This window comes from Gymnoscopelus microlampas, assembly GCF_963454915.1.
Source record: "Gymnoscopelus microlampas genome assembly, chromosome: 1".
NCBI classification, from domain to species: domain Eukaryota; kingdom Metazoa; phylum Chordata; class Actinopteri; order Myctophiformes; family Myctophidae; genus Gymnoscopelus; species Gymnoscopelus microlampas.
This window is the reverse complement of record NC_139962.1, coordinates 8193118-8221065: the sequence shown is the minus strand read 5'-3', so window position 1 is coordinate 8221065 and position 27948 is coordinate 8193118. Positions and strand designations below refer to the sequence as shown.

Genomic DNA, 27948 nt, shown 5'->3' with positions numbered 1-27948 from the left:
GAGACTAATGGAAAAGAGATCCAGTAGAACTAAGACAAGTCATCATGGGTGTGCGCGGGTGTCACAGACCGAAAATAGCAGATCTACAAGCTCACAACCCGTCACGCTGCGACGCGTTGTGAGCTTGTAGATCGGCTAATTTTGGCATGCAGCTAAGTGAAAATCATTTTGATGCGATCTCGGCCTGCCAAAAATGTAATAAATAAAATATTATTTCATTCAAAAGACTATGACTAAAACTAAATCAACATTTGCTGTCAAAATCAACACAGATGAGAGGCACTGGACAGGAGAGGAGGGTACATGAGGAGATGCCCTCAAACCAAGCTCTAGAATCTGTCACAAGTAATATTATTACCCAGAGGCGTTTTCAATTATTCACTGAAAAATACCCTCCAACCACCTTTAGTGTGTTCAGCATAACATTGAGCTGTCGGGCAGAAATCTTGTATCGCCATATTTCAACTTTGTAATGTTTTTCCAAAAATGAATGCCCTGCTTATTCCAATATCAGTGTCGTGCAAAAGTAGCTCACAACACGTCGCGTTGCGTGACCTTGTGGATCGGCTAAATTTGCTATATCCGAGAGATTTTGAAAGTGAACGTGAAAGTGGTGAAGTGTGTCTGTGGTACCACATTCACCCATTCATACACACATTCACCCATTCATGCACACATTCACCCATACATGCACACGTTCACACACAGACATCAGGGGAAACAATGCAAGGCAGGAGCAGTTAGGGTTCAGTGTCTTGCTCAAGGACACTTCAACACAACGCCAACCGGACCAAACAGCCACCTGAGCCACTATCCACTCATATTAAATAATGGATTCTGTTTAACAAATCTAATGCTGTGTTGAAATATTAACCACAACTTCACCCTGTCGATAAGGAAACATTGCCTTCAATCAACAGTTTTCTGTGTGTTGCTTTGTTTCCAGTGCCAACAACAAGATGCAGAAGCAGGTGGAGGTGAGGATGCATGAGAGCCACATGGAGCCCATGCCCATGGAGGAGGAGAAGTCATCGGGGGCGTGCGGAGGACTGTGTCAGAAGCTCATGAACAACATGGTCCTCACCCTCACCATCCTAGGTACAGTATGTTGGACTGCTCTGTTATGTCAGTGATGGAAGAAGTATTCACATTTCGTTGATGTCGGACAGAAACCTCTCATCTCACACACACAAGTATCATAAAATAGCAGATCTGCAAGCTCGAAACGTGCCACAAAGCGACGCGTTTTGAGCTTGTAGATCTGCATTTTTTGTTACTTTTGAATGTATAATACATACGATTTATATAGCGCTTTTCTAGGTAGGCCTACTCAAAGTTGCTTTGCAGAAACAAGATAAAAGCAACTTTATTTAGGAAGAACATTTGAATTTGAATCCTGAAAAGTAACAGTTGTGAACATGATGAGGTTTCCACCCGACAGAGACGATTTTATACCTAACTGCATCTCTATTGTGGGAATGTCATAATTGGCGAGCAATCGCCAAAAATAGCCAATCTAGCTCATAACGGTTGTTGTGGCAAAGAGAAGTATAGACCCCTGGGGGACCCTGATCATTGAAGGATATAGGGTTTAAGTGAGGGGTTTATTTGAATGCATCGCATTACAGCTATTGTATTATTTAACTACAGGGCAATATCAATAGTCTATTGTTTGCAGCGTAGCCAAATGTAAGTCATCATGCTGAGAAGAAAACAAAAACAATTCAAACTTTTTCCCAGTCTTTTTTTCACATGCATGCACTGCTTTGCTATTACAGTATATAAGTGATATTGTATAGACCAATTATTTGTTTACTAACATTGAGACTGGATGCATAGGTGATTATTTCATGCAATCAATTCTCAACCTGTTGTTTTGGGGTGCGCTGCTTTCAGCACCCCAACCCCCTCTTGTGTGTTGGCTAGTGAGGCGCGTCCTAGCAAGACCTGACAGAATGGGTTTCATTTGGAGCCAGTATGACGCTTGGAGCCAGTGTGACGTCATCTGTTAAGGGGTCTATATGTACAGTCCAATAAATAATGTGTTAAAATGGCAGTGTAGCCAAATGTAACCAAGGTTTCTACCAAAATGTAAATACGTAAAAAAAGAAAAGAAAAAGTCAAATAATTGTAGCAGAGTAAAAAGTACAATATTTGCCTATGAGTTGTAATAGAGTAAAGGTATCAAAACAATGGAAATACCTAAGTAAAATAAATAGTGGTAAGTACCTCAAAATTATATTTGTTACGTGTTGACAGAAATGAAGAGTACTGTAGTTGTTGAGTGCTGACAAACATAAAGAGTAGTTGTTGCGTGTTGACAGAAATAAAGAGTAGTTGTTACGTGTTGACAGAAATAAAGAGTAGTTGTTGCGTGTTGACAGAAATAAAGAGTAGTTGTTACGTGTTGACAGAAATAAAGAGTAGTTGTTACGTGTTGACAGAAATAAAGAGTAGTTGTTGCGTGTTGACAGAAATAAAGAGTAGTTGTTACGTGTTGACAGAAATAAAGAGTAGTTGTTACGTGTTGACAGAAAAAAAGAGTAGTTGTTGCGTGTTGACAGAAATAAAGAGTAGTTGTTACGTGTTGACAGAAATAAAGAGTATTGTTACGTGTTGACAGAAATAAAGAGTATTGTTACGTGTTGACAGAAATAAGAGTAGTTGTTATGTGTTGGCAGAAATAAAGAGTAGTTGTTACGTGTTGACAGAAATTAACAGTAGTTGTTGCGTGTTGAAAGACATAAACAGTAGTTGTTGCACGTTGAAAGAAATAAACAGTAGTTGTTGCGTGTTGAAAGAAATAAACAGTAGTTGTTGCACGTTGAAAGAAATAAACAGTATTGCGTGTTGAAAGAAATAAACAGTAGTTGTTACATGTTGACAGTAGTTGTTACGTGTTGACAGAAATAAAGAGTAGTTGTTACGTGTTGACAGTAGTTGTTGTGTGTTGAAAGAAATAAAGAGTAGTTGTTGTTACGCGTTGACAGTAGTTGTTGCGTGTTGACAGTAGTTGTTGCGTGTTGACAGTAGTTGTTGCGTGTTGACAGAAATAAAGAGTAGTTGTTACGTGTTGACAGTAGTTGTTGCGTGTTGACAGAAATAAAGAGTAGTTGTTGCGTGTTGAAAGAAATAAACAGTAGTTGTTGCGTGTTGAAAGAAATAAACAGTAGTTGTTGTGTGTTGAAAGAAATAAAGAGTAGTTGTTACATGTTGACAGTAGTTGTTACATGTTGACAGTAGTTGTTACGTGTTGACAGAAATAAAGAGTAGTTGTTGTGTGTTGACAAAAATAAAGAGTAGTTAATACGTGTGGACAGAAATAAAGAGTAGTTGTTACGTGTTGACAGTAGTTGTTACATGTTGACAGTACTGAGTGCAGTAACTACGAAAACAAAAATCACTGAAAAATGGGTTTAAAAGTGATTCAACTGGTCAGCCAAATGAGATATTGGTATATAAGTGATATTACACTAATTGTACATCTGTTCTTGAGGTAATTGTTTATCCCCCAACATCACAAAGGTTAATTTGACCTTTGGGCAACCCAAATAAGTCGGTGTGTCCAAAAACGTAGTTACTGCTCTTTGGCTTGGCAGGGCAGTGTAGTTGTTACGTGTTGACAGAAATAAAGAGTAGTTGTTGTGTGTTGACAAAAATAAAGAGTAGTTAATACGTGTGGACAGAAATAAAGAGTAGTTGTTGTTTATTGACATAAATAAAGTGTATTTGTTGCGTGTTGACAGAAATAGCACAGTATTTGTGACCCAAAGTTCCTTATAAGGCTATTACATACAACCCTGACAGACTGTCATTAATCATCTGCTGTAAATAAAAGCAAAATGCTCTGTCGCAAGGATTACTTCAACCAAACTTTAACGGGGCTTTGGTTTGAATTTGTTGTTTTTATTTAAATTGTATTTTTAAATGTAAATACTTAGTAGCACTTCACTCATTTTCAACCATATCTTCATATAATTGCTCCTCACTGCTCATTATAAGATGGCACAATTTCCATCCACTCACACTGCATCTCATCAGTGGACTGTGGACAGTTCAGAAACCTGCCTACCAGTGACCTCATCAATGAGATTCCAAGCAACTGCAGCCTTTCTCTTCCTGGAAAGTTTATAGCCTCGACGACCTTGCAGGCTTATGCAAAGGCTAAAATGTCATTAAGATAGCACGTTACTGTATGTAGACAGATGCCAGGTTCATTTGTCAGCGACGATATGTTTGTGTGTTTTGGATTAATGTTGAATTTTGGTTGAAGATTGGTGATGTTAGAATAGAATAGAATACTTTATTGGCAACAGTTTATACCACAGTATTGCCAATCAAAAGCGCCAAAATTGATGAAACTCACCCAACAGACTATGCAAATAACCATAGACAGTTGAACAGTAGGCTACACACTGGACAGACAAGTGGCAAGACCACTTTAGTAGAGGTTTGGGGTTGTGTAAGTTACCTTGTCATGATGTAACTCCAAAGGTGGAAATCAAAAATAATTGCTCCATTGATTAGAAATTGATAATTCAAAATATGCTTCTCATTGACTTACATTGTACGGTAGAGTAGAGCTCTCAAAGTCACTCTTTTAGCACATGAATGAACACAAACAAAGCTGATTCACAAAATATAGAACATCACAAAACCCAGTACTGTTTTTTTTTTAAATAAAAATGTCAACTTCCTGCTGATTTTACTATTTGAAGATTCGGATCCGGATCCAAATCCGGATCCACGGCTCCAGTCCAGGTTTCCTTTAATAAGTTTATCTGAGTCCTATAGAGGCTATGTGTGTGACATCATCGTACCCGGAAGTTATGCGGGAAAGCCTACTGAGTGGCAAAAAAAAAACTTTCTGGCCTTGACAGCCCATACATCCACACAGAAAAGTCCTATCTGATTGTATTAAACGACGTTAAACTCACCAACATGGCAGCTGTACTGAAAAAAATGAATTATTCTCTTTCTATCGGCAAAGTTTTTGTTTCATAAAAATCCACCCTAGACATGGTATGAGCTACTTTCTGTCAATACATTCTGTGCTGGTGATTCTTTTTCTAAGTGTCAGAGTTTGGATGCGCTCGTTTTCACTAACGCAACATCCTGCTGCCTCCTGCATTATGTGTCATTTAGGAACAGGTGGTGCACAGGACCGCTGAGTGATTAACAATGAGCGCTTGCAAATTCCAACGCTCCATGCTGCTCAATGTTTTGCCACTCAGTCTAGATGGGGGGGGGGGGGGGGGGGGGACGTGTCCTGGTGGAAAAGTGATGCATGTGCATACTCTCTATTAGTATTTAAGTGAAAGCATGATTTAAGTTTTCAGGTGTATTACTGTTAGATTCATGGTGATGTTCGTGTGTGTTCAGGTGTGTTACTGTTAGATTCATGGTGATGTGTTGTGTGTGTTCAGGTGTGTTACTGTTAGATTCATGGTGATGTTTTGTGTGTGTTCAGGTGTGTTACTGTTAGATTCATGGTGATGTTTTGTGTGTGTTCAGGTGTGTTACTGGGCTCCTGCACGGGGATGCTGCTCAGACACTTCTCTCCCATACCTCCGGATGTCATCATGGTCATTGCGTTCCCAGGAGAGATCTTGATGAGGATGCTGAAGATGCTCATCTTACCTCTGGTTGTCTCCAGTCTGGTCACAGGTGAGTGGCTATTGGTGCATTTTACATTTACAGAGATACAGTAGATACACCTTTATTGATGATATCCATTTGTGAATGCATGTTTTGTAGTAGCAACAGCAGTAAGCATGAACATACAGGTAAGAGTAGGGAAATACAAATAATATATTGAATATAAAAAAGATCTATATTAAAAACAATAAACTAAGGGCCAGTTCAGATTGGCAGCCCACATCTGATGTGTGGCCTATGCAGAATGCAGTCACATTGTAACAAACAAACAAACAAACAAACAAACAAGCATGGACATTTTCCAATTTTCAGTACTTTTACTTCTACTCCACTACATCTCAGAGGCAAATTTTGTACTTTTACTCGACTACAATTATTTGAACACTTTAGTTACTAGCTAACTTTGCAGATATAAATTGTTACATTATAAAAATTACATTAACCACTTAAGTCCTTTGTGTATACCTAGGCTATTTGAAAATAGACGATCTACAAGCTCACAACGCGTCGCATCACGACACGTTGTGAGCTTGTAGATCTCCTATTTTCAAACATTTTAGTACTTTTACTTTTGGTACTTTAAGTATATTTTGATGCCAATACTTGTGCACTTTTACTCAAGTAACATTTTGAACACAGGCCTTTTAGTTGCAACAGAGTATTTTTTTATATTGTGGTATTGCTACTTTTACCTAAGTAAAATATCTGAGTACTTCTTCCACCACTGACTGTATGTACATATGTCAGCAGGCCGGCCTACACCAGTGGGTATTAAGTATAATAGCCTATAGCACAGTATATAACAATGAGTGAAAACATATATCCACTAAGAATGGGGAAAAGACTGGTACAACACACTTATATTACTGTACTTACAGAGCTTGTCATGCAACGTGGTAGACATGAATCTATTATATTGCAACTTCACACTGAAATGACACTTGAAACATCACTTTAGGCATGAAAGCCCAGTTTTACACTAAAGCTATTTGAAAAGAGCTTATCTACCAGCTCACAATGTGTTGCATCAGCTTGTAGAGCTGCTATTTTTTTGAATAACTGAAACTATATTTTGATGGCAATACTGTATACTTTGTAACATTTTGAATACAGGACTTTTACTTGTAACAGAGTATTTCTACCTTGTGGTATTGCTACTTTTACTTGAGTAAAAAAAACATCACTGCGTTTATGTTATTTTCCATTTCCATTTTATTTGAGGACATTGTGAAAACACACTTAGCAGTGGCCATGAGACTATAGGTTATATTATGAATGAGCTCATTGTGTGTCTTCCACTCAGTGCTTTAGTCCATCTGTAATGTCTTTATTATACACCAAAGAGATCTTTCTAAATATCTGTAAACAACATCATTCTTCCTCCAGAGGAGCATTGGACAGGGAGGCACCATTATAGCCTACTCTTTATTTCTCACCAGAGACAGACCAACATAAAATGCACTTCCAGTACAATAGGGCCGTGTTGGATCACTTCCAGACCTAAATACAAATCTGACTGCTCCGTTTAACACACTCAATCCGGGGACACATCTGTGACATATTTTTGAAAGAAATCGTGAAAACTCTTTGAATATAGGCTATATATCTCTATAACAAAATATTTTGAGATGAGGGGTCTGCGGCCAAATACATATCATTTTAGGGGCAAAGATTTGAGTTAAAATATTGTTTCCAAAAAAAACAATATATATATATATATATATATATATATATATATATATATATATATATATATATATATATATATATATATATATATATATATATATATATATATATATATTGAAAGATGTGCAAACATTTTCAAGATTTAAAACAATTGCTAAAGTATAAAATAGTGGTTATTGGCTATAGTTAAACATCTAAAATGACACAGATGCGATCCCGGATTGAATGGGTTAAGGACACTTTTGTTTTGGTCGTGGCTGCTGAGCCGGTACTGGTTGGTACTGGTTGGTACTGGTTGGCACTGTTTGGTACGCACATTGTACAAGCTCTGAAGGTCATGCAATCTCATTGGCTAAATCCTCAGTCCTGGTGGACAGTAAATAAGTGCATCGTTACTTGGGTAGTGAGTACTGTAATCCAGTACATTTTTTGGAGTATTCGTTGTTTATGTTTTTGTCTTTTGGAAGCTGCTGACTTTTCTGACAGTTTCAGACAGTTCGTAATGTGTACAGTACGTTTGAATACTTGAGTATATACTTGAGTACATCATCTTTGTCGGTGGAAACCTCATTATGTCCAAAACTGTTATTCTCAGGATTCAAATTCATTTTTTTGGAGCTGAACTATCCCTTTAAAGAGGTGGTGCCATGGTTTTGCACTTTGTCTGTTTTTCATGTGTCTATGAGGTTGATAGAACTTCATTAAGCCCCCTGGTGGTGTTTTTATGGTGTTTTATGTCTTCTCTGACTATTTTGAGTTTCTACCTGATGGCTGAAACCTTGAGGGTCAAACGTGCCAATAGAGAAACAGCGCTTTAGTGACATAGTAAAAACATACCCTCCCCCTCATTATCATAACACAACAGGTGTGGGCATGAGGAGGAGGAGGGACTAGGACAGGTGGGTGGTGCTAAGGTGGTGGAGGAGGTGCTAAGGTGAGAACCATGTATACTTAATGAACTGGAGGCGTGTCCACATAAAAACATAATTTTAACAATCTCTGTACACTTTTTTGAAAAAAATCTTCCTCCTAGTATAACCATAATACCTGATGATTATGTTTTGGGGGGAGCGCAGCACTGAGCTTGTAGATCTGCTATCTTTGAATAGCCAAGTGTAAAATTGTCACCTTGCTAAACTAATGGCCTAAGTCATTTTTTGAGGAAAGTGATATTTTTGCCTAAGTCAGCTCCTCATGACACTGGCCACCTCTGGTAAAATCGCCCATCTCCTAATTGAAAAGGATCACGCTGTTCACTCCCCTTTTAGTATAATGGCCTAACTCCCTAGTGTGACTTAGAACAAAATAGGACATTTTTTTGGCCTAAGTCACATGGTTTTGTGACAAATTATTTACTGATTTAGACCATTTAAAAAAATATATATATTGCCTAAATCAGATTTAATCCTATTTAAACCTATTTAAATCTCTTATGTTACATAACTGACAGACAGTGTTATTTCTATTTAAATAGTCGTACTTTTATAAACATTTTGGGTGAAATGATTAAGAAATATCATATAGTTTTGTTTTGGATCCGTTTTGTATTTTTCCGGAAAAACTTTAAAAAATGACCATTAGTTACCATTAGGCCATTAGTTTAGCAAGGCGACGAAATAATGGTTTAAGTGGTTACACAGATGCGTTCCCGGTCTTGATGGGTTAAGTTAAACATGTGAGTACTTCTTCCATCACTAAAAAAAAAACATTATCATCGTTTCCCCACAACAGGTCTTGCCGGTCTGGATCCCAAGTCCAGCGGTCGGATGGGCACCAGGGCCATGGTGTACTACATGTCCACCACGGTGATCGCCGCCGTGCTGGGCGTGGTGCTGGTGCTCATCATCCACCCCGGAAACCCCAAGCTCCGCGGGCAGATGGGGGCCGGCAAGAAGAACGACGAGGTCTCCAGCCTGGACTCCTTCTTCGACCTCATCCGAAACCTCTTCCCGGAGAACCTGGTGCAAGCCTGCTTCCAACAGGTATAACCGTTTGTCTTTACATTATTGTCATCGATCATCAATAATGACAATGTGTTTATTCTATAAAACAGATTGTCCCAACTCCCAATCCTGGATTGGGTCAGAATCAGAATGAATTTGCTTTATTTATTAGGCTGAACAAGGTTTGTGTTGGGTTGTGTTGATTTTGACTCCATTTAGTTTTAGTCATATTTTAGTCATCTGAAATGTTTTAGTTTTTGTCTAGGTCTAGTCGACTAAATATCAAAAGATTATAGTCGACTAAACCCACAGTTGATTTAGTCGACTTAAAGGTATTTTGGCGGTGCCTTGATGGCGTCGTGATGGCTGATTTTACACTTGGTTGCATGCTGAAAATAGCAGATCTACAAACTTGTGAGCTTGTAGATCGGCTATTTTCAGAGCGCAACACCCGAGCGCAAGCAAACATAAAATGACTTGTCTTTTAGTTCTACTGGATCTCTTCTCCACTCGTCCCTTCACTAACATTTTAGTCTAGTTTTTATTTGTTGACGAAATTGTCAATATATTTAGTCATCGTAGCTTAGGTTTTATTTAGTTTTCGTCAGTGAAAAAAGGCAGTCAACAAACATTTTCCGTCATAGTTTTAGTCGACGAAATCAACACTGCTGTTGGGTTGGAGTATGAAGCCTTCTACTTCACACAATGCTATGGTCATTTTGACAGGTCGCCACCTAGTGGAGGTGATTGCCCATGACAAGCTGATTCTGTTCATGGCTTCCCTGCATGGGATCAACTCCGTTTTCGGTTTTCTGATCCGGTCTAGAGTGGATATAACCCAAAGCGTTGTGACACCTCCAAAATGATTCCCCTAGTTTAAAATGTGTTTAGTTTGGTATAATTGTTACGTTTCTTTTGGTATGATAATCGTTTGGTATGTCCATCTTTTATTCTAACTCGTAGCGCGACTAGTGAGACTAAAGTAATTGATTCGGCACAATGTTCAAGATATGTTTTGTCTTACTGTGTAATTGTATTATATTAATTTGATGTTTTAAATGTCATTTGCAGATTCAGACGGTGACGACCAAAATCCCAGTGGCCACTAACCGGACCAAAGCACCGCCCCTGTTCACCATCAAAAGGTCGCTCCAGTTTAAAGGAGGAATGAACGTCCTCGGTTAGTCAAACATTTATTTCATAGTGTAATGTAGCCTATTTACTTTTATTGAAATACACATGATCACTTTTATTCCTGGACATTTTATTTATTGTATTTTATTTTATTTATTTTTAATTGATGAAATATGTCCTCTACTGGAACATGGGTCTCGAACCACTGTTTGGGAAACAGTGCTATAAAGTATGAATGAGGTTACTAGGTGTAAGTATGTAGTTGTAAGCCTGCCTTTAAATGTCCATTGCCGCATCGACAATACATGGGGCGCTTAAAGTTAAATATCTCCCAAACTATAAATGATTCCAAAGAAAAAATCTCAAGCATGCATGTCCACAGTAAGGTGGAATTTTTGAACTGTGAATGGATTCATAAAGCAGGTGGCAGACGTCTCTCTTACTGTATGTACCATTATGCTCTTTACTTGCAGGTTTAATCGGGTTTTTCGTGGCGTTTGGAGTCACCATGGCCAAGATGGGGGAGAAGGCCAAGCTGATGCTGGAGTTCTTCAACGTCCTGAACGAGATCGTAATGAGGCTGGTGGGCTACATTATGTGGTAAGTACTGTGTACCTCCACTAAGACCAAGTACATATACTCAAGTACTGCACTTGAGTAATATGAATATGAAATATTGTTTTAAATGAACAAATCCTCTGAGAGGACAGAAATAGTGGCATCTTAAAATGAGCATTAGTGAGGACCAATTATATGAATATAGGTTGAAAATGGTGTAGACAGTGGTGTAAAGTATCTAATTACATTTACTCAAGTACTGTACTTGGGTAAAATGTTGAGGTATTTTTACTTTACTGGAGTATTTCCAATTTTCAATACTTTTACTTCTACTCCACTTCATCTCAGAGGCAAATATTGTACTTTTACTACAATTATTTGAAAACTTTATTTAACATACATTAACCACTTCAGCCCTGTATATATTTCAGCCATTTGAAAATAGCAGATCTACAAGCTCACAATGTGTTAATGCGACGCGTTGTGAGCTTGTAGATCTGCTATTTTCAAAAGATTTTTATACATTTGAAAACTTGTGAAATGGGACATTCTAGCTCACATTGTGTCACGCTGCGACGCGTTGTGAGCTTGTAGATCTGCTATTTTCAGCATGTAACCAAGTGTAAAATCAGCCATTACGACGCCATCAAGGCACCGCCAACATACATTTTAGTCGACTAAATCAACTGTAGATTTAGCCGACTAAAACTAGACACAAACTAAAACATTTCAGGTGACTAAAATATAACTAAAACTAATTGTTATTAAAATGACTATGACTAAACTAAATCAAAACTTCCTGTCAAAATACCGATACCGATAGCAACATCTGTTGCATTTGTTTTAAAGATTTTTGAATAAAACTTACACCAGGATTTAGACAGCGTTTTTAAGACTGGGCTTCAGGTCCAGTGGTGGAAAAAGTACTCAAATTCTTTACTTAAGTAAAAGTACCAATACTGCAATATAGAAATACTCTGTTACAAGTAAAAGTCCAGAATTCTAAATGTACTTGATTAAAAGTACAAAAGTATTGGCATCAAAATGTACTTACCGTGGGTGCCAGCATTCTCCCCATTGACTGCGCTTTGCTGTTTAACATTTCCGCGTGCGTTACAAGCAAATCCACGCAAAAAAAAGCATCGATTCATGTTCTGCCATGAGCCTAGCTACAGGCTGGAACCATAACATTCCCCTCGCGGGTTACAACGGGGGGGGGGATCGCGCATCGCGCATGACCGTTTTTCCCCACAGGAAACAGATTCGGAGATATAGGCGTTTCAAAGTAGGAAATAGACAGGAACCGGATGGGGGGAAAAAAAGTGTTTCCGGTGAGCGATCTGGCACTTCCTTCGCAGGATTACAATGGGTGCTCCCAGAGCTGCTCTAGCCCCGCCCGCGCGGAGAAAAACGAAAAAAACAAAAAGACTGAAATCACGGTTCAGACCGTGAACGGCACCGAAGCTTCGGAACCGCCACTATGTAAACACACGGTTCAGACCGTGTTTGGCACCCGATGTGTTAAGTACCAAAAGTAAAAGTACTAAAATGTTTGAGAATAGCAGATCTACAAGCTCACAACACGTCGCGATGCGACGCGTTGTGAGCTTGTATAGCCTATGTATAAAATAGGGCTGAAGTGGTTAATGTATGTTTTATAATATCATAATTTATATCTGAAAAGTAACTAGCAACAAAATATTTCAAATAATTGTAATGGAGTAAAAGTACAACATTTGCCTCTGAAATGTAGTGGAGTAGAAGTAGAAGTATTGGAAATTGGAAATACTCAAGTAAAGTACTTAATTACAGTACTAAATGTACATAGTTACTTTCCACCACTGCTCGGGTCTAAAATGGTCTAAATGTGTTTTCTCCAGGTACTCTCCTCTGGGTATCGCCTGTCTGATCTGCGGAAAGATCATCTCCATCGCCGACCTGGAGGTGGTGGCCCGACAGCTGGGCATGTACATGGTCACGGTCATCGTGGGCCTGCTCATCCACGGCGGGATCTTCCTGCCGACCATCTACTTCGTCATCGTGAAGAAGAACCCCTGGACCTTCTTCATGGGCGTCTTCCAGGCCTGGGTCACCGCTCTGGGGACGGCGTCCAGGTGGGGGCGCCACATGTGTCACACGTTCTTCAACTTAACCCATTAAGACCGGGACTAGGCTCTATGCACAGCAGCCATAGTATCGCTTCCTTCACAGGTGTTACCAATGATACTAATGAAGGCTCTGTTCCATTTAGTGTAGCCATAGGCGGCGGGTGAGCCCGACATTTGGGAAGGCTGATACGGGACACATGTCCCCCGCGCGCGCGCGAAGCACGCGATTTTTTCCGGGTTTAGCGCGGATAAAGTTACTTTTTGGTTACTTTATTTCGGTTTTAGGGTTAGGGTTAGGGTTAGATATTGACCAGCGACAGCACACAAAATATTTAGTAGCCTAAATAATGCTGCGCACATTTATTATATATAATTTGCTCAATTTAAATTTTTTTCCAGGATAACATTTGGGAAGGCTTAGCCTACCCTAGCCTTCATTACCTGCCGCCTATGAGTGTAGCACAGCAGTAATTCTCAGATTTTTGAATTTCAGATTTCCACGACCCCCATAACTCTGAGAGGGTACAAATGGAACCAAATGGACCCTTACGGGTCCATTTGGTTCCATTTGTACCCTCTCAGAGTTACACACCCATAAAGGGCCATTTGGGAGTATTTCCAGTGAGCCAACATGCACAACATCAGCACCCTGACTCTGTTTGACCAGAATGGAACAGAGCCTTCATTAGTATCATTGGTAACACCTGTGAATGTCTTCATAATATGGCTGCTGTGAATAGAGTCTATTGTAGGCATCTGTGTGTCATTTTTTGGATTTCTTTAGGCTATTCAAAAATAGCAGATCTACAAGATCATAGCGCAGCACTCGTTGCCGCGCTATGAGCTTGTAGATCTGTTTTTTTTTTTTATTGTGAAAATGTGTGCACATCTTTGAATATATATTTATTTTAAAGCGAACATTTGTAACTCAAATCATTGCTCTCCTGGGGGTTCTAACATAACAGTTTTATTTGTATATATATTTTTTAACTTGTATTGCTATAATATCAGTGGTTCTCAAACATTTGTCATGTCAATGAAAATGTATTTTTCGGCGGACCCCCCCCCCCCCCAACTGAAAATGCTTTGCTCAAGGGACCCCCAGAAGCAAAGATTTAAGTTAAAATGCATATTCAAAGATATGCACACATTTTCAAGATTTTTCAAAAATAGCAGATTTTCTGCTCAGAGCGTGGCACTCGATGTCGCGCTATGAGCTTGTAGATCTGCTATTTTTGAATAGCCAAAGACAGAGCCCGGTCTTAATGGGTTAATGATTTTAGATTGTGAGTTGGACATCTTTTATGTCCAAAACCGTTACTTTTCGGGATATGGGAGGGGATTAGGGAAGGAAAAAATTGACCTGTGTTCCAGAATCAGAATCAGAATCAGGTTTATTGTCACATCACAGGTTTACAAGGTAAAAAAGTGGGTGAAATTCGTTTTTGTACATCATTCCCATCGCAACCTTAAATTCCGTAGAAAGAAGAGTGGGGAGAGAGAAGAAGAAGAGGGGTAGGGGGCAAGTGGGAAGGAGATCGAACAAGAGAACATTAGAGGCCAAACAAGTTATCTACATATTTACAAAGTACCTGACATAAGAAACAAACTAAGGTGCCTGAGCATAGCAGCAATGTATGTACACTGTGCATGATATACTTATAGACGCTAAGGTGCTTAGAGATTCCAGTGGATCCCATGTAGAAATTATCTCAAACTCTTCAATTGTTTTATAAAACCCACAGACACACTTAAAGCAAAACTATGTAACTTTTTAACAACTGTATCCTGGCAGCATATTATGTCCCACAACATTATAAAGCTACACGTTTAAGCAGTAACAATCATCCTTCCATAAATGTATAGACTCAGGGGGGTCCCTGCTAGGGGCTTGACTGTATTATGTATAGACTCAGGGGGGTCCCTGCTAGGGGCTTGACTGTATTACTATGTACAGTATAGACTCAGGGGGGTCCCTGCTAGGGGCTTGACTGTATTACTATGTAAAGACTCAGGGGTGTCCCTGCTAGGGCCTTGACTGTATATGTAAAGGGGAGACAATGAGTTTCATCCTGGCATTAGCCAAGGCACCAAAGGCAGAACAGCCAGTCAAAGCGAAGACTGGCCAATCACAGCGCGCCCTCGCCGGACATGCTTGCAGAGACTCTTGGGTAATGAAGTCCAAGATGCTGGCTGCCATGTTATTTGTGTCCAAAGTGGCCACTGATACCACAAACTACATAGTGCTGCTTCAAACACTTTCACTTTCAAAAAGGTTTCTAAAAAAATAGAAGATCTACACAAGCTCTCAACGTGTCGCATCGATTTTTCTACTTTTGTCTCACTAGTCATTCGCCAACACACGCACGATGAATAGGGCGCTGGTGTCGTGCACCGACAACAGCCCATCTACAAACTCATTCCGTCCGATTTCACCTTGAACATGCTGCATCTGATTCACTTCTCTTCCATTATCACATCCTAAACTTAAAGACTACTGTTAACTCCAGAAAACAATACTTTGTTTATTGCCGTTTGCCTCAAAGTTTTCCTTCTCCAAGGAATCCCGCTTTTCACGCTGTCCTTACATTGTGTTTTTAATGTAAATGAGATTTAGCTTTACTCATTCCCATCCCAAGGTGAGCTCAGAATTCTTTCAGGTTTCTGGCTTGGCAGAACAGCTCTGTGGTTTATGAAACACCTCTTTGAAATAAACTAACACAAAACAAAACACATACCTGAGACAACCTGGGAACCCATTCTGAAAAGAAGAAAGAATGTGCCTCTGGGCTTCAGAGATTAGCCATGAAATAATGATGATAATTGATTTCATTCGATTGTAACCACTTGAACCCCGGCCAGCATGCCTATTCTGGAGGAAACATTTGCCAAACATAGCGGATCTACAAGCTCAAGCTTGTGGATCGGCAATTTTTTGGCCAAGATGTAGAGGGAACAAAATGTCCAAAGTACAGTTGTAACTCAGGGCTGTTTTAGTAAGACTAGAGGGTTGAAGTGGTTAAATACCCCATTAACTGTTGCCATAGCCACCAGCTAGTCTTAAAAACATACAAAAACAATTTCAGTCAACCACTTATTTACTATATAAGTAGTTGACCGGAGTCTCCCAGGGGTCTAATAGCCTCTATCCGTTTTTACTTCTACACCAAATATCTTTCCCGAAAATAGCCAATTTACGAGCTTGTAGATCGGCTACTTTTGCCGAATGTTCGCCCCCAGAATAGGGACACTAGGGCCAGAGGCTTTGACAAAGTGGAGTAGTATTTAGTAGGCCTGTCAAAAAAAATCGATTCATGAATAAATCGCGAGTCTTAATGCCACGATTTTAAAAATCGATTCAAAATATTAAAATCGATTTTTTATTATTATTATTATTATTATTATTTTATTTTTTTTAATAAGTTGGTACCTTTTTCACTGCCACTTTGTCTGAAATCAATGTCAGAAAGACTGACTGACATGATCTGGCTGCATTGAAGTGTATGATTCAACTTTTCATGGTTTATATTATATTAAAATGTTCTAGTATAATTAAAGCAAAGTGATTTGGGGTAGAAAATCGCAATAAATCGCAGAATCGAATATCAATTAATCGCAGAATCGCAATTTTAATCGAATCGGCACCCTAGAAAATCGCAATAAATCGCAGAATGGAATCGAATATCAATTAATCGCAGAATCGCAATTTTAATCGAATCGGCACCCTAGAAAATCGCAATAAATCGCAGAATCGAATATCAATTAATCGCAGAATCGCAATTTTAATCGAATCGGCACCCTAGAAAATCGCAATAAATCGCAGAATCGAATATCAATTAATCGCAGAATCGCAATTTTAATCGAATCGGCACCCTAGGAATCGATTTTGAATCGAATCGTGAGGTAAGTGAATCGTGACACCCCTAGTATTTAGATGAACTGGCGTGCACTGAAATGGGCTCAGCGGCGATCTAAAATAATTAAATTAATTAATCTGCAAAAAAAGGTGCAAAGGTGAAGAAAATGCATAAAATTACAGCATGTTGAGGTTAATGCATTTACCAACACATTAGTTTGTACTTGACATTTTCCCCCCCACTAGGGCATTGGTTCTCAAAGTGGGGTCCGGGGATCACCAGGGGTACTTGAGGGGGTTCCAGGGGGTACCTACCCAGCAAAATGTGTAAATATAGCAAAAAGGAGGAGAAATATAGCAAATATAGAAATATAGAAATATAGCATCAGAATAATTATGACCTTTTATACTTGGCTATTCAAAAATAGCAGATATACAAGCTCATAGCGCGGCACCGAGTGCCGCGTTATGAGCTTGTAGATCTGCTATTTTTTTAAAATCTTGAAAATGTGTGCAAATCTTTGAATATGTATTTGTTAAAGCGAACATTTGTAACTAAAATCTTTGCTTCTGGGGGGTCCCTGGAACAAAATATTTTTAGATGCGGGTCCGCGACCAAATACATATCATTGTGGGGGTCCTTGACATGAAACAGTTTGAGAACCACTGCACTAGGGGGTGCAAATTGCTATCCCCTAGGATCCCAAATGACGCACGCCTCTGGCTAAGGCTCAAGTGTGGTTAAAAACCATACATTGCAATAATGTTTGTTATAATAGCAGGCAGTGAAATAACATTTAGATTGGTGGCAGAGAAAGATGCTTGATGAAAGAACGGACCGCAAAAACATGGTGATTGATGATGTTTTTCATTTTACGGCTGCTTGTAAAAGCATGACTTCTTGTTTACGAAAGAGAGCCTGATAATGATCCCATGTCACAAGAGAGACGGCGTGTCAATTAATTACGTGATTCCAACAGAGTTGTTTGTGTTTGAGGCTGAAACCCATGTCGGTTTGGAGCTCACTTCTTTCCGGTTACAGCTTGGCAACAATCATAAGAAAGCTCTTTGAACTGCACAAACACAAAAACAACCACTCCACTTTCACCCTCTTATACAAACTAATTAAAATATTTTCCAGTGGATAGTCTTCTATGTCTATGAACCCATTCAATCTGGAAACGCATTTGTGTCATTTTAGATTTCTTTGGCTATTCAAACATAGCAGATATACAAGCTCATAGTGCGACACAGAGTGCCGTGCTATGAGCTTGTAGATCTGATTTTTTAATATTTTTTTTTTAATCGTTAACATTTGTGCAAACCTTTTGTTAACATTTGTAACTCAAATATTTGCTTCTGGGGATTCTACAAATGTCTTCTAAATCCTAACAGTTTTCTGAAAAACGTATGTTTCTATATCAGTGGAGCTCAAACTTTTTTCATGTCAAGGACCCCCAAAATGATTATGTATTTGTCCCCCCCCCCCACCATCTCAAAATAGTTTGTTCCAGGGACCCCCCAGAAGCAAAGATTTTAGTTACAAATGTTCGCTTAAAAAAAAGTATATATATTCAAAGATTTGCACACATTTTCATAAAAAAAAAAAAAAAAAAATAGCAGATCTACAAGCTCATAGGGTGGCACTCGGTGCAGCGCTATGAGCTTGTAGATCTGCTATTTTTGAATAGCCAAATACATCTTAAAATGACACACAGATGCGTTCCCGGATTGAATGGGTTAATACAAAGTTAAGCGATCATGTTGTGTACAGTGTCTTGCATGTCAATATATTTCAGCTACACTATTCTATTCTGAAACCTGATGCTGTGTTTTGCAGTCAAACCGCATTTCTTTCTGTTGTCGGTTTTATTTCCTTTTGTCTATAGCAGTGGTTTTCAACCAGTGGCCCGGGGACCACCAGTGGTCCTTGAGGGGGTTCCAGGTGGTCTCAAGGACCACCATAATTTAACTTTCAAGAGTTAAATTATTGTTAAACATCTGCTTTACTTAATTAAAGAATTGATATTTTGATCAACTGTTATCTCTCCTATGGAACTAACATCAATACAGCATGGATGGAATTGTGGACAAAAAAAAACGTTTTCCTTGGCCTGAAAAAAAACATGTTTAAGACCCCATGGTCTAAAGCATTTCTCTTCGTATTGTTCTTTCCAGTGCTGGTACCTTGCCCGTCACGTTCCGGTGCCTGGAGGATAACCTGCATATCGACAAGAGAGTGACGCGGTTCGTCCTGCCCGTGGGAGCCACCATCAACATGGACGGGACGGCGCTCTACGAAGCCGTGGCCGCTATCTTCATCGCTCAGATGAACGACATTCACCTTGACTGGGGTCAGATCTTTACCGTAAGGTGAGACATCAGCCCTTCAACTCTACAAGATTATGTTGATGTGCAAGGTAAACATACCTTGTATCTCCATATCTGTGCATCTCTGAGAGAGAGAACTCATTTTAAGATTTCTTTGGCTATTCAAAAATAGCAGATCTACAAGCTCAAGCTTTGAGCTTGTAGATCTGCTATTTTTTTTTTTAATCCTGAAAAATTGGTGCAAATCTTTGAATATATAAATATGTTTTAAAGCGAACATTTTTAACTCCGATCTGTGCTTCTGGGGGTCCCTGGAACAAAATATTTTGAGATGGGGGTCAAATGCATATCATTTTGGGGGTCCTTGACATGGAAAAAGTTGGAGCACCACTGATATAGCAACATACTGTTAGGATTTAGAAAACATGTTTAGGTTATGTATTTGGCCGTGGACCCCCATCTCAAAACATTTTGTACCAGGGACCCCCCGGAAGCAAAGATTTGAGTTACAAAAGTTTGCTTTAAAAATATATATTCAAAGATTTGCACACAAGATGTTTAAAAAAATAGCAGATCTACAAGTTCATATAGCGCGGCACTCGGTGCCGCGCTATATGAGCTTGTAGATCTGCTATTTGTGAATAGCCAAATAAATCTTAAAATGACACACAGATCCCAGCGTTGAATGGGTTAATAAGTACATTTGGAGTTGGTGGGGTTTGAACATGGGTTTTCTCTCTGCCATGCAGTATGACCGCTACGCTGGCCAGTGTGGGCGCCGCCAGTATTCCCAGTGCCGGCCTGGTGACCATGCTGCTGATCCTCACCGCGGTGGGCCTGCCCACCCAGGACATCAGTCTGCTGGTGGCTGTCGACTGGCTGCTGTGAGTACAAATATATGTGTGTGCACATGCATGCATGCATGCACGCATGCACCTGCACACACAAGGGTGTCATTTGGGGGGGGTGACTGTCAGGGCATATTTTCCTGATCTTACATCAATGCATCTCAATCCACGCCCATCCTTATAATGATGTTGAGTTTTCTCCCCCAAAATAACAGAAAACAGAAAATACACTATTATAGAGAGAGAGAGAGAGAGAGAGAGAGAGAGAGAGAGAGAGAGAGAGAGAGAGAGAGAGAGAGAGAGAGAGAGAGAGAGAGAGAGAGAGAGAGATTTGCTCTCGCGGCACTGAGCGCTATGAGCTTGTATACAGTATTTGCAGCTTTTTTGAATAGCCAAAGAAATCTGAAAATTACACAGATGCTTTATCGGCCTTCATGGGTTAAGTGGTTTAAGTTGTAACTTATTTTTGACCCCCCCCCCCCCCCCTGTTATCCTGCAATGAACCTGCACACAGAAGCACACACAGAAATGTAACTCAGTCTCTTGAATCTGCGTACGACCTGCGTGCGTGCGTGCGTGCGTGCATGTGTGTGAGTATGTGTGTGAGCATGTGCCCATGCATGTGTGTGTGTGTGTGTGTGTGTGTGTGTGTGTGTGTGTGTGTGTGTGTGTGTGTGTGTGTGTGTGTGTGTGTGTGTGTGTGTGTGTGTGTGTGTGTGTGTGTGTGTGAGTTTGTGTGTGTTTGTGTGTGTGTGCATGTTTGTTCAAGTGTCATCCAGTCTTGGGAATGATTAATTACAACAATCTTTTGATGTGATGAAAAACTCACTAATGAGAAAACCTACTCATAATGGTGAACTAAATGAACATCAGTTTACAAAGCACTGCTGTCGTGCAGAAACCTCGTATCTCCATATTTAAACTTTTTGTGTTTTGCTTTTATACATTAATGTCTAACTTTGTCACACGACAGTGTCTCACAAAAGTAGCAAAAATAGCTTGTAGATTTGCTATTTTTGAAAAAAAAATTGGAAATGTGAGCAAATCTTTATATCATTTTTAAAGCGAACATTTCTAAAATATTTTGTTCCAGGGACCTCCAGATAAGATTTTTCTATGAGCTTGTAGATCTGCTATTTTTGAAAAGCGAAAGAAATCTAAAATGACTTTGAGATGCGATGCTTTCCCAGATTGAATGGGTTAACAAGTGCTTCATTGGATCTATTTCCTGAATAGGCTCTATTCACAGCAGCCATATTGTGAAGACATTCACAGGTGTTACCAATGATACTAATGAAGGCTCTGTTCCATTCTGGTCAAACAGAGTCAGGGTGCTGATATTGTGCATGTTGGCTCACTGGAAACACTCTGTTACACCAGTGGGTCTAAAGTTGGGGTCCAGGGACCCTCATGGGCTTCCAAATGGCCCCTTACGGGTGTGTAACTCTGAGAGTGTACAAATGGAACCAAATGGACCCGTAAGGGTCCATTTGGTTCCATTTGTACACTCTCAGAGTTATGGGGGTCTTGGAAACCACTGTGCTCCACTAAATGGAACAGAGTCTTCATTAGTATCATTGCTAACACCTGTGAAGGAAGTGTTAATATGGCTGCTGTGCATAGAGCCTATTTGAAGACTGAGGATTTTATTATTTACGTTTGGTATCTAACCGTTCTCTCTTTTTTGTCGTCTACGTTGACTTTGATCGTGTGCAGGGATCGTTTCCGTACGTCCGTCAACGTGGTGGGAGACTCGTACGGTGCGGGCATCGTGTACCACCTCTCCAAAGACGAGCTGGACCAGTTCGACGCAGAGCAAGCCGCAGAGCGAGCCAACGAATACGACAACGCGGGAAAGCGGCCGTCGTACTATGAAAACAACAGTAATAACCAGAACATGTACGCCCAGCACCAACAACAACAACAACAACAACAACACATGATGAACCACCATAACTCAGCTTTGGACGATCAGTGCAAGGTACAATATGGATATAGAATGTCGGACATAGAGACGTGCATGTAGAGAGAGAACCTCCCCGGCGTGTTCGTCATGTGCTTGTGTCGTTGTAACTGTCATTGTGTTTGTCTTTTGTTGTTTTTTAATGTTATTTTGTATATTGACATAATTATGTTTATGTGAGTATACAATTTTATATGTTCGTTGAAAACATTGTTCAAAGGTGTACAATAATATGTATATACTGTACACCATAATCGTACGGGGGAAAAGCAGTTTTTGTGATACCAGAAAAAAACAAAGTTAATGTATAGTTAATCAACAGCATTTTTGTTACCACTTGTTCTTTTAATACATCCTTATAGAACAGCACTTGCCTAAGATGTTAAGCATCAGCTTTTCTCAAGCTTTTTTCTGCTCTCAAATCATTTTGTGTTCTGTGTTGATGTCTTAATTGGATATCTGCTGTTTGTTTTCTTAATTGGACATGTATTCGTGGTAGCCCTTGATCAAATGTTGCTCTTTGATCAACAACATTTAACCTGGCAGTCTGCTGCAATGGTAGACATAAAAACTGCTGTTTCATCCAATGTGATAATATTCATGAAATGCCAAAAGCAACCCCCCCCCCCCCCAAAAAAAAAAGAAAATGTAAATAAATAATAATAATTCATGAAATGCAACAAACAACAAAAAAGAACCCTCAATGCTCTTGCATTTATTTGCTAATTATTACATTGGATTGTCCGCATTGGTGCAACATTGTGCCTGATATATTCTGAATGAATATTATTATTAAGGATAATGTTGTGGTATTGCTGAGTATTGTAGTTCGGTTGGGCAGAGAATCCATCAAATACATGGCCAATGTATGAAAATCCTTCAGGTTTAGATGTTCTACCATCAGTTATGGATATATCTTCATCAATATTGTACTGTAACTCTCTACACGTTACTGGATCACATTTAAAGCTGAAATCCACAAGTTGTATGTCCGTCATCTCTCTCTATCAACGGAGAGAGCTAATTACAACAATGTCTGAACTACAACAAAGATGGCGGCGCATGTAGTGGCCAATCCGGTGTGCCGTCTGCTTCAAATAACTTTACGGACATTGTCAACCAGTTTGTGCTGCTTGACACCAGCTATGTCTAAATGTCTTAATGGAAGATTAGGGAGACCACCTGCAATCACTGCAGATAATGGTTCTATTGATTGAAATCAATTTTATTCATCAATACGTTCCAGATTGTAGCTTTAAAGAGAGTACATGTTATGTGAATACCAACACTGGGGATCATCACATCAAATTCAGTGAAAAAACATTTCTGACCACTTTCAACCTGGCAACCCTATTTTAGACATTGTAGGTGAAAGTGTTTTTTATTATTTTCTTAATTTGTTTTATTTATTTTAATCAAACATTGTAAGTGGTTAAGGTATTGGCTTCTCTGCTCCCAACCTGTGACAGCGTTTATGTGACGGTGCCTTGGTCCGTACTACGTACACTAAGCAAATTCTGAGTACCAAGAAAAGCGCTATGTAAATTGGATGTATTATTATTATCATTATCATTATTACTACACAGTTAGATGACTTGATGACTGCTTGCAGGTGACCGCAAATGGCAAGACCATGAACGGCCTCCAGAGAGAGTACTCTCTTGTTGAGGAAGAGCCGTGGAACAAGCGTGACTAACGCTGAACAAGACGGAACTTTCCCCCCTGGAGTTCCACCAGCTTTCCCCGCAAAACAAACGAAAGACACAAACTTCTAAAAAGATTCTAACTTACAGCTACACACAGTACGACATCTGCAATAAACCCCCCAAAAAAAACATGGTCCATGGACAGTCTTCTCTCCACCTGCTCAGCAGGGGGCGGTAGTGGATTGATCACCTTTTTTTGTTTTCTAATTTGAGAGGCAGACTTGATATAGTTTGTGTTCATGGGATCATGGCCTTGTTGCCAGTTATATGACCACACAAGGTCTAAATCAGAGTTGAAAATCTGTTTTTAATTGATTTTCACAAGAGCAATGTCGGCCTGTAATTTCTTATATTTCTCGAGTTTATCCCATTAACTTTCGATTTTCATTTTATTTTCAATGACCAATTATGATTGGTCGTCGTTATCTGATTTCAATTGAATACATTTTTTTCCACAACCCTCTGCCTTCTGGAAAATAAATAAAAAAATAAATAAAAAAAAATTAAATCATTAAAAAATATTAAACCAAATAGGTTTTGACAGAAGGCACCACAATGCAGTGTCCTGAAGTTAACTAAGAACAAACACACAGACCTCGTGTGTCAGTCAGTCAGTACTGTATGAACAAACCTCAGGCTGCTGAGGTAACTGCATTAACCTCTAATAATCCTTTAAGTCAAACAGTCAACCGTGTTTATTGTTGTCGTCAGCTCACATGGTCCAGACCTAAGCGCCAGGGCTTATGTCTTTGGACTTACTGTAAGTCTGTAAGAGGAGTTCAGTGGATATGGCCTCCAAATAACACCAGGCGTAATTATTTATAAACAAAAGCTACCGACGCAACCTGTCCAGGCTGTGCTGCAGAGAGTCCAGGGCCAAGGCCACACGATAAAGTGTTGGAGTTTTTTCCTGTGATGCATTGTTGTTTTTCAATCTTCGGGGACCCGAATCGACAGTACACTGTGAAATGTGTTTTAATGTGACTCTGAGAGCGTACAAATGGAACCAAATGGACCCATTTGGTTCCATTTCGTACGCTGTCAGAGTTATAGATTTGCCCACCCCGTTGCTGGTCCCCTGACCCGGGGGTTAAGAACCGTTGTTCTAATGCACAAGCACTGAATGTGTTCTGTTTTTTTTTGTCTGTTTATTGTGAATCACTAAGTTTGTGTTCGTATGGGAACAATTGTGTGTGTATGTGTGTGTGTGTGTGTGTGCGCGTGCTGCAGACAGAGAGAGAGAGCGAAAGAGCGAGAGAGAGACCGCAAGATAAAGAGAGATAGTGTGAAATTAACATTCAAAGGGTTGTGTCTCTCGTACTCTCAGCGGTGCCGGTGCACTGCTCTGTTGTTTTGTTTCAAAACTGTGTATTTCTTTGCAAAAAAAAGAATGGACAACATTGCCTTGAAGATGTCAACAGCAAAGTGCAGTCCGTATGATGACAATGACATTGCTGGACATTATGACATCATAGAGTATTAGGACTGACGTGGGATCTAATTAAAATGAAATGAGATAAAAAGTAAAGTTCTGTCGCTCTGCAGCAGCCAGTTTAAAGGGCTAGTTCACCTCAAAAAGTACATGAAAAAAGAAGAAAATCAATTACTCGCCCCATGAAGCCTTGAATTCATGGATCTTTTTTTGTCTTGCATTCCTGAGCCAATATTCCAATATAATATATTGGAATATTATATTTAAGTAAATAGGAGGCCAATCTTAACGAAAGCATTGCTATGTTTGAAACGATCACGTATAACCTGGACAGTAGTAGTCCATTCAATGATTACACAGAGTTGTTTTGGTGTTTTTTTTTACATATTGAAATATTGAATAAGAAAAAAAATAGTAATTGATAGTTTGGGGTGAACTACCCCTTTAAATACAATCTTGAGGAGTAAGGCTGGGCCTTTCTTGTAAAACGACTCCATGGCTCATGCAGTGAATGGTTCAACAGGCTGTGCATGTTAAATACACAAACAAGCGCTTGCAATCTAAGTATAGCATTAATCTGATCTGTGTAGCATACACGTGGACATGGACTATTCTCAGTGGCGTGCACAGAGGGGCAGGTGCTCAAGTAAATTATACTTTTTTTTGTTTACTTGGTCTGCTCTTTTTTCCCTCTACACCTATACCTCTTTGCCAAAAATAGCCGATCTACAAGCCCACAACGCCTCGCAGCGCGAGGCGTTGTGAGCTTGTAGATCGGCTATTTTTGGCTAAAGTTCTCCTCAGAAAAGGGATGCTAGGTTTCGAGTGTTTATGGTAAAAAGAAAAATCATATCACATAAAGATTTGGCAGACCCCCTGTAGTAACTCTGAGGACCCCCTAGGGGTCCCGGACCCCCTGTTGAAGACCCCTGCTGTAAACTGAAAGAAAAAAAAACGTGTTTTTTAATTTTTTTTCAAAAGGGCACTTCTGGTCAAGAGGGCAAAGGGCAGGTGCTCTAGCACCACCTAGAGTCTATCTGTGCACGTCCCTGGATGTTACCATCAAGACCATTTAGAGTTTTATACGAGGAAGCTGTTTCATGTTCAGCGACAAAACTGGATTATATATATATAAATATATGCATATATTTTTGCGGAATTATTTTGCACCAGTTTATATTTTCATGTTTAAAGTGCCTCCTTGCACTTTGTGTATATATTCTATGTAGCTCAAATGTATTCTTCAACTGTGTAGAATTTGGCACTTTTTGTGATTTCCTTTTGCTATGCATTTCTATAAAATAGAAGACTAGGCCTACTGTATATTAAAAAAATGATAACAATAAGTTAAAACTATAGACCAGTGCAGTTGTCCTATAATATAGCCTATAGTGGTTCCAGTAGCTCTCTCACATACTGTAGGTTATTCAGTTCCAACTGTTTATTCAGAATGATTGTCTGTATCTGTAGATAATATGTATATTTTTACTGTAAATGGCACAGAGTGTACCAAATAATCAGATATGATGGATCCATAACAGAAAAAAATGATACCTTAAGCACTTGGTTGTAAAGTCAAATTGAAAATTTACAGCGTCTCTGACATTTTAGATTTATTTGGCCATTCAAAAACAGCAGATCTACAAGCTCATAGCGCGGCATCGAGTGTCGCGCTATGAGCTTGTAGGTCTGCTATTTTTGAAAAGATGTGTGCAATTCTTTGAATAATTATATATATTTTTAGATTTGTAACTCAAATCTTTGCTTCTGGGGGGGTCCCTGGAACAAAAATATTTTACAAAAGTTTGCTTTAGAAAATATCCATTTAAAGATTTGCACAAATGTTTGCGATTTGAAAAAAACAAAACAAAATAGCAGATCTACAAGCTCATAGCTCTATGAGCTTGTATATCTGCAATGTTTTAGTAGCCAAATAAATCTAAAGTGACACGAGATGCCTTCCCCAGATTGAATGGGTTAAAACGAAAGACAAGATTGCAGCTTGTCAAAACATTATCTCTGGCAGCCGCACATTAGGCCTATTTCCAGCTACACCAAATTTAGCCATAAAGTGTTTGGGCTCAGGGACGGTATCACTCCGAAATAGAAAAGCTCTTTGTCCTCTAGTCTTACTGCATAATGGCACTGCCGGGCAGAAACCTTATATCTCCACAATAAAGATCGGGAACGCATCTATCTGTGTGTCATTCTTAGACGTCTTTGGCTATTCAAAAACAGCAGATATACAAGCTCATAGTGCGGCACCGAGTGCCGCACTATGAGCTTGTATATCTGCTGTTTTTGAATAGCCGAAGAAACCTTAAAATGACACAGATGCTGCTTTCCCGGGTCTTTATGGGTTAACATTGGATCCATTGGAACACAGGTTATCCCCCCCCCATTTCCTAAAAAAAAAGTTTTGGACATACAAAGTTTCTACCCAGCAACAGCGACGATTAACCTGAATCCATTGCTAAAAACCCATAATTTGTTATATCTATTCCTTTTATAATTGACTTCCTTATAGCCCTTTGCTGTACATAAAGCTTTGTTCCGTAGTCTCAACTGGCCTGATATGACAACAACAACAACAAAAAAAAGGGTTAGACTTTTGTATGAATGTCAAATGTATATTTAGGTCATTTAACTTCTATTTTATATCTTTTCGTTTTCTTTTGTTTGACTCAATATACACATATTGGTCCAATAATGTATATGCTAT

The 27948-nt window shown here is 39.3% G+C and overlaps 1 protein-coding gene across 1 annotated transcript; it reads left to right on the top strand.

The window, feature by feature from the left end:
* Positions 1–959: 959 nt before the first annotated feature.
* LOC311042618 (excitatory amino acid transporter 2-like) lies at positions 960–23784 on the top strand (the record flags this gene model as incomplete). Its single annotated transcript, XM_084053452.1, has 10 exons — positions 960–1098; positions 5515–5667; positions 9079–9329; positions 10362–10470; positions 10898–11024; positions 12863–13096; positions 19125–19319; positions 20027–20161; positions 21842–22106; positions 23701–23784. The coding sequence occupies 10 exons, from the start codon at positions 960–962 to the stop codon at positions 23782–23784; spliced, it is 1692 nt and encodes a 563-aa protein (XP_083909578.1).
* Between the last annotated feature and the right edge of the window lie 4164 nt (positions 23785–27948).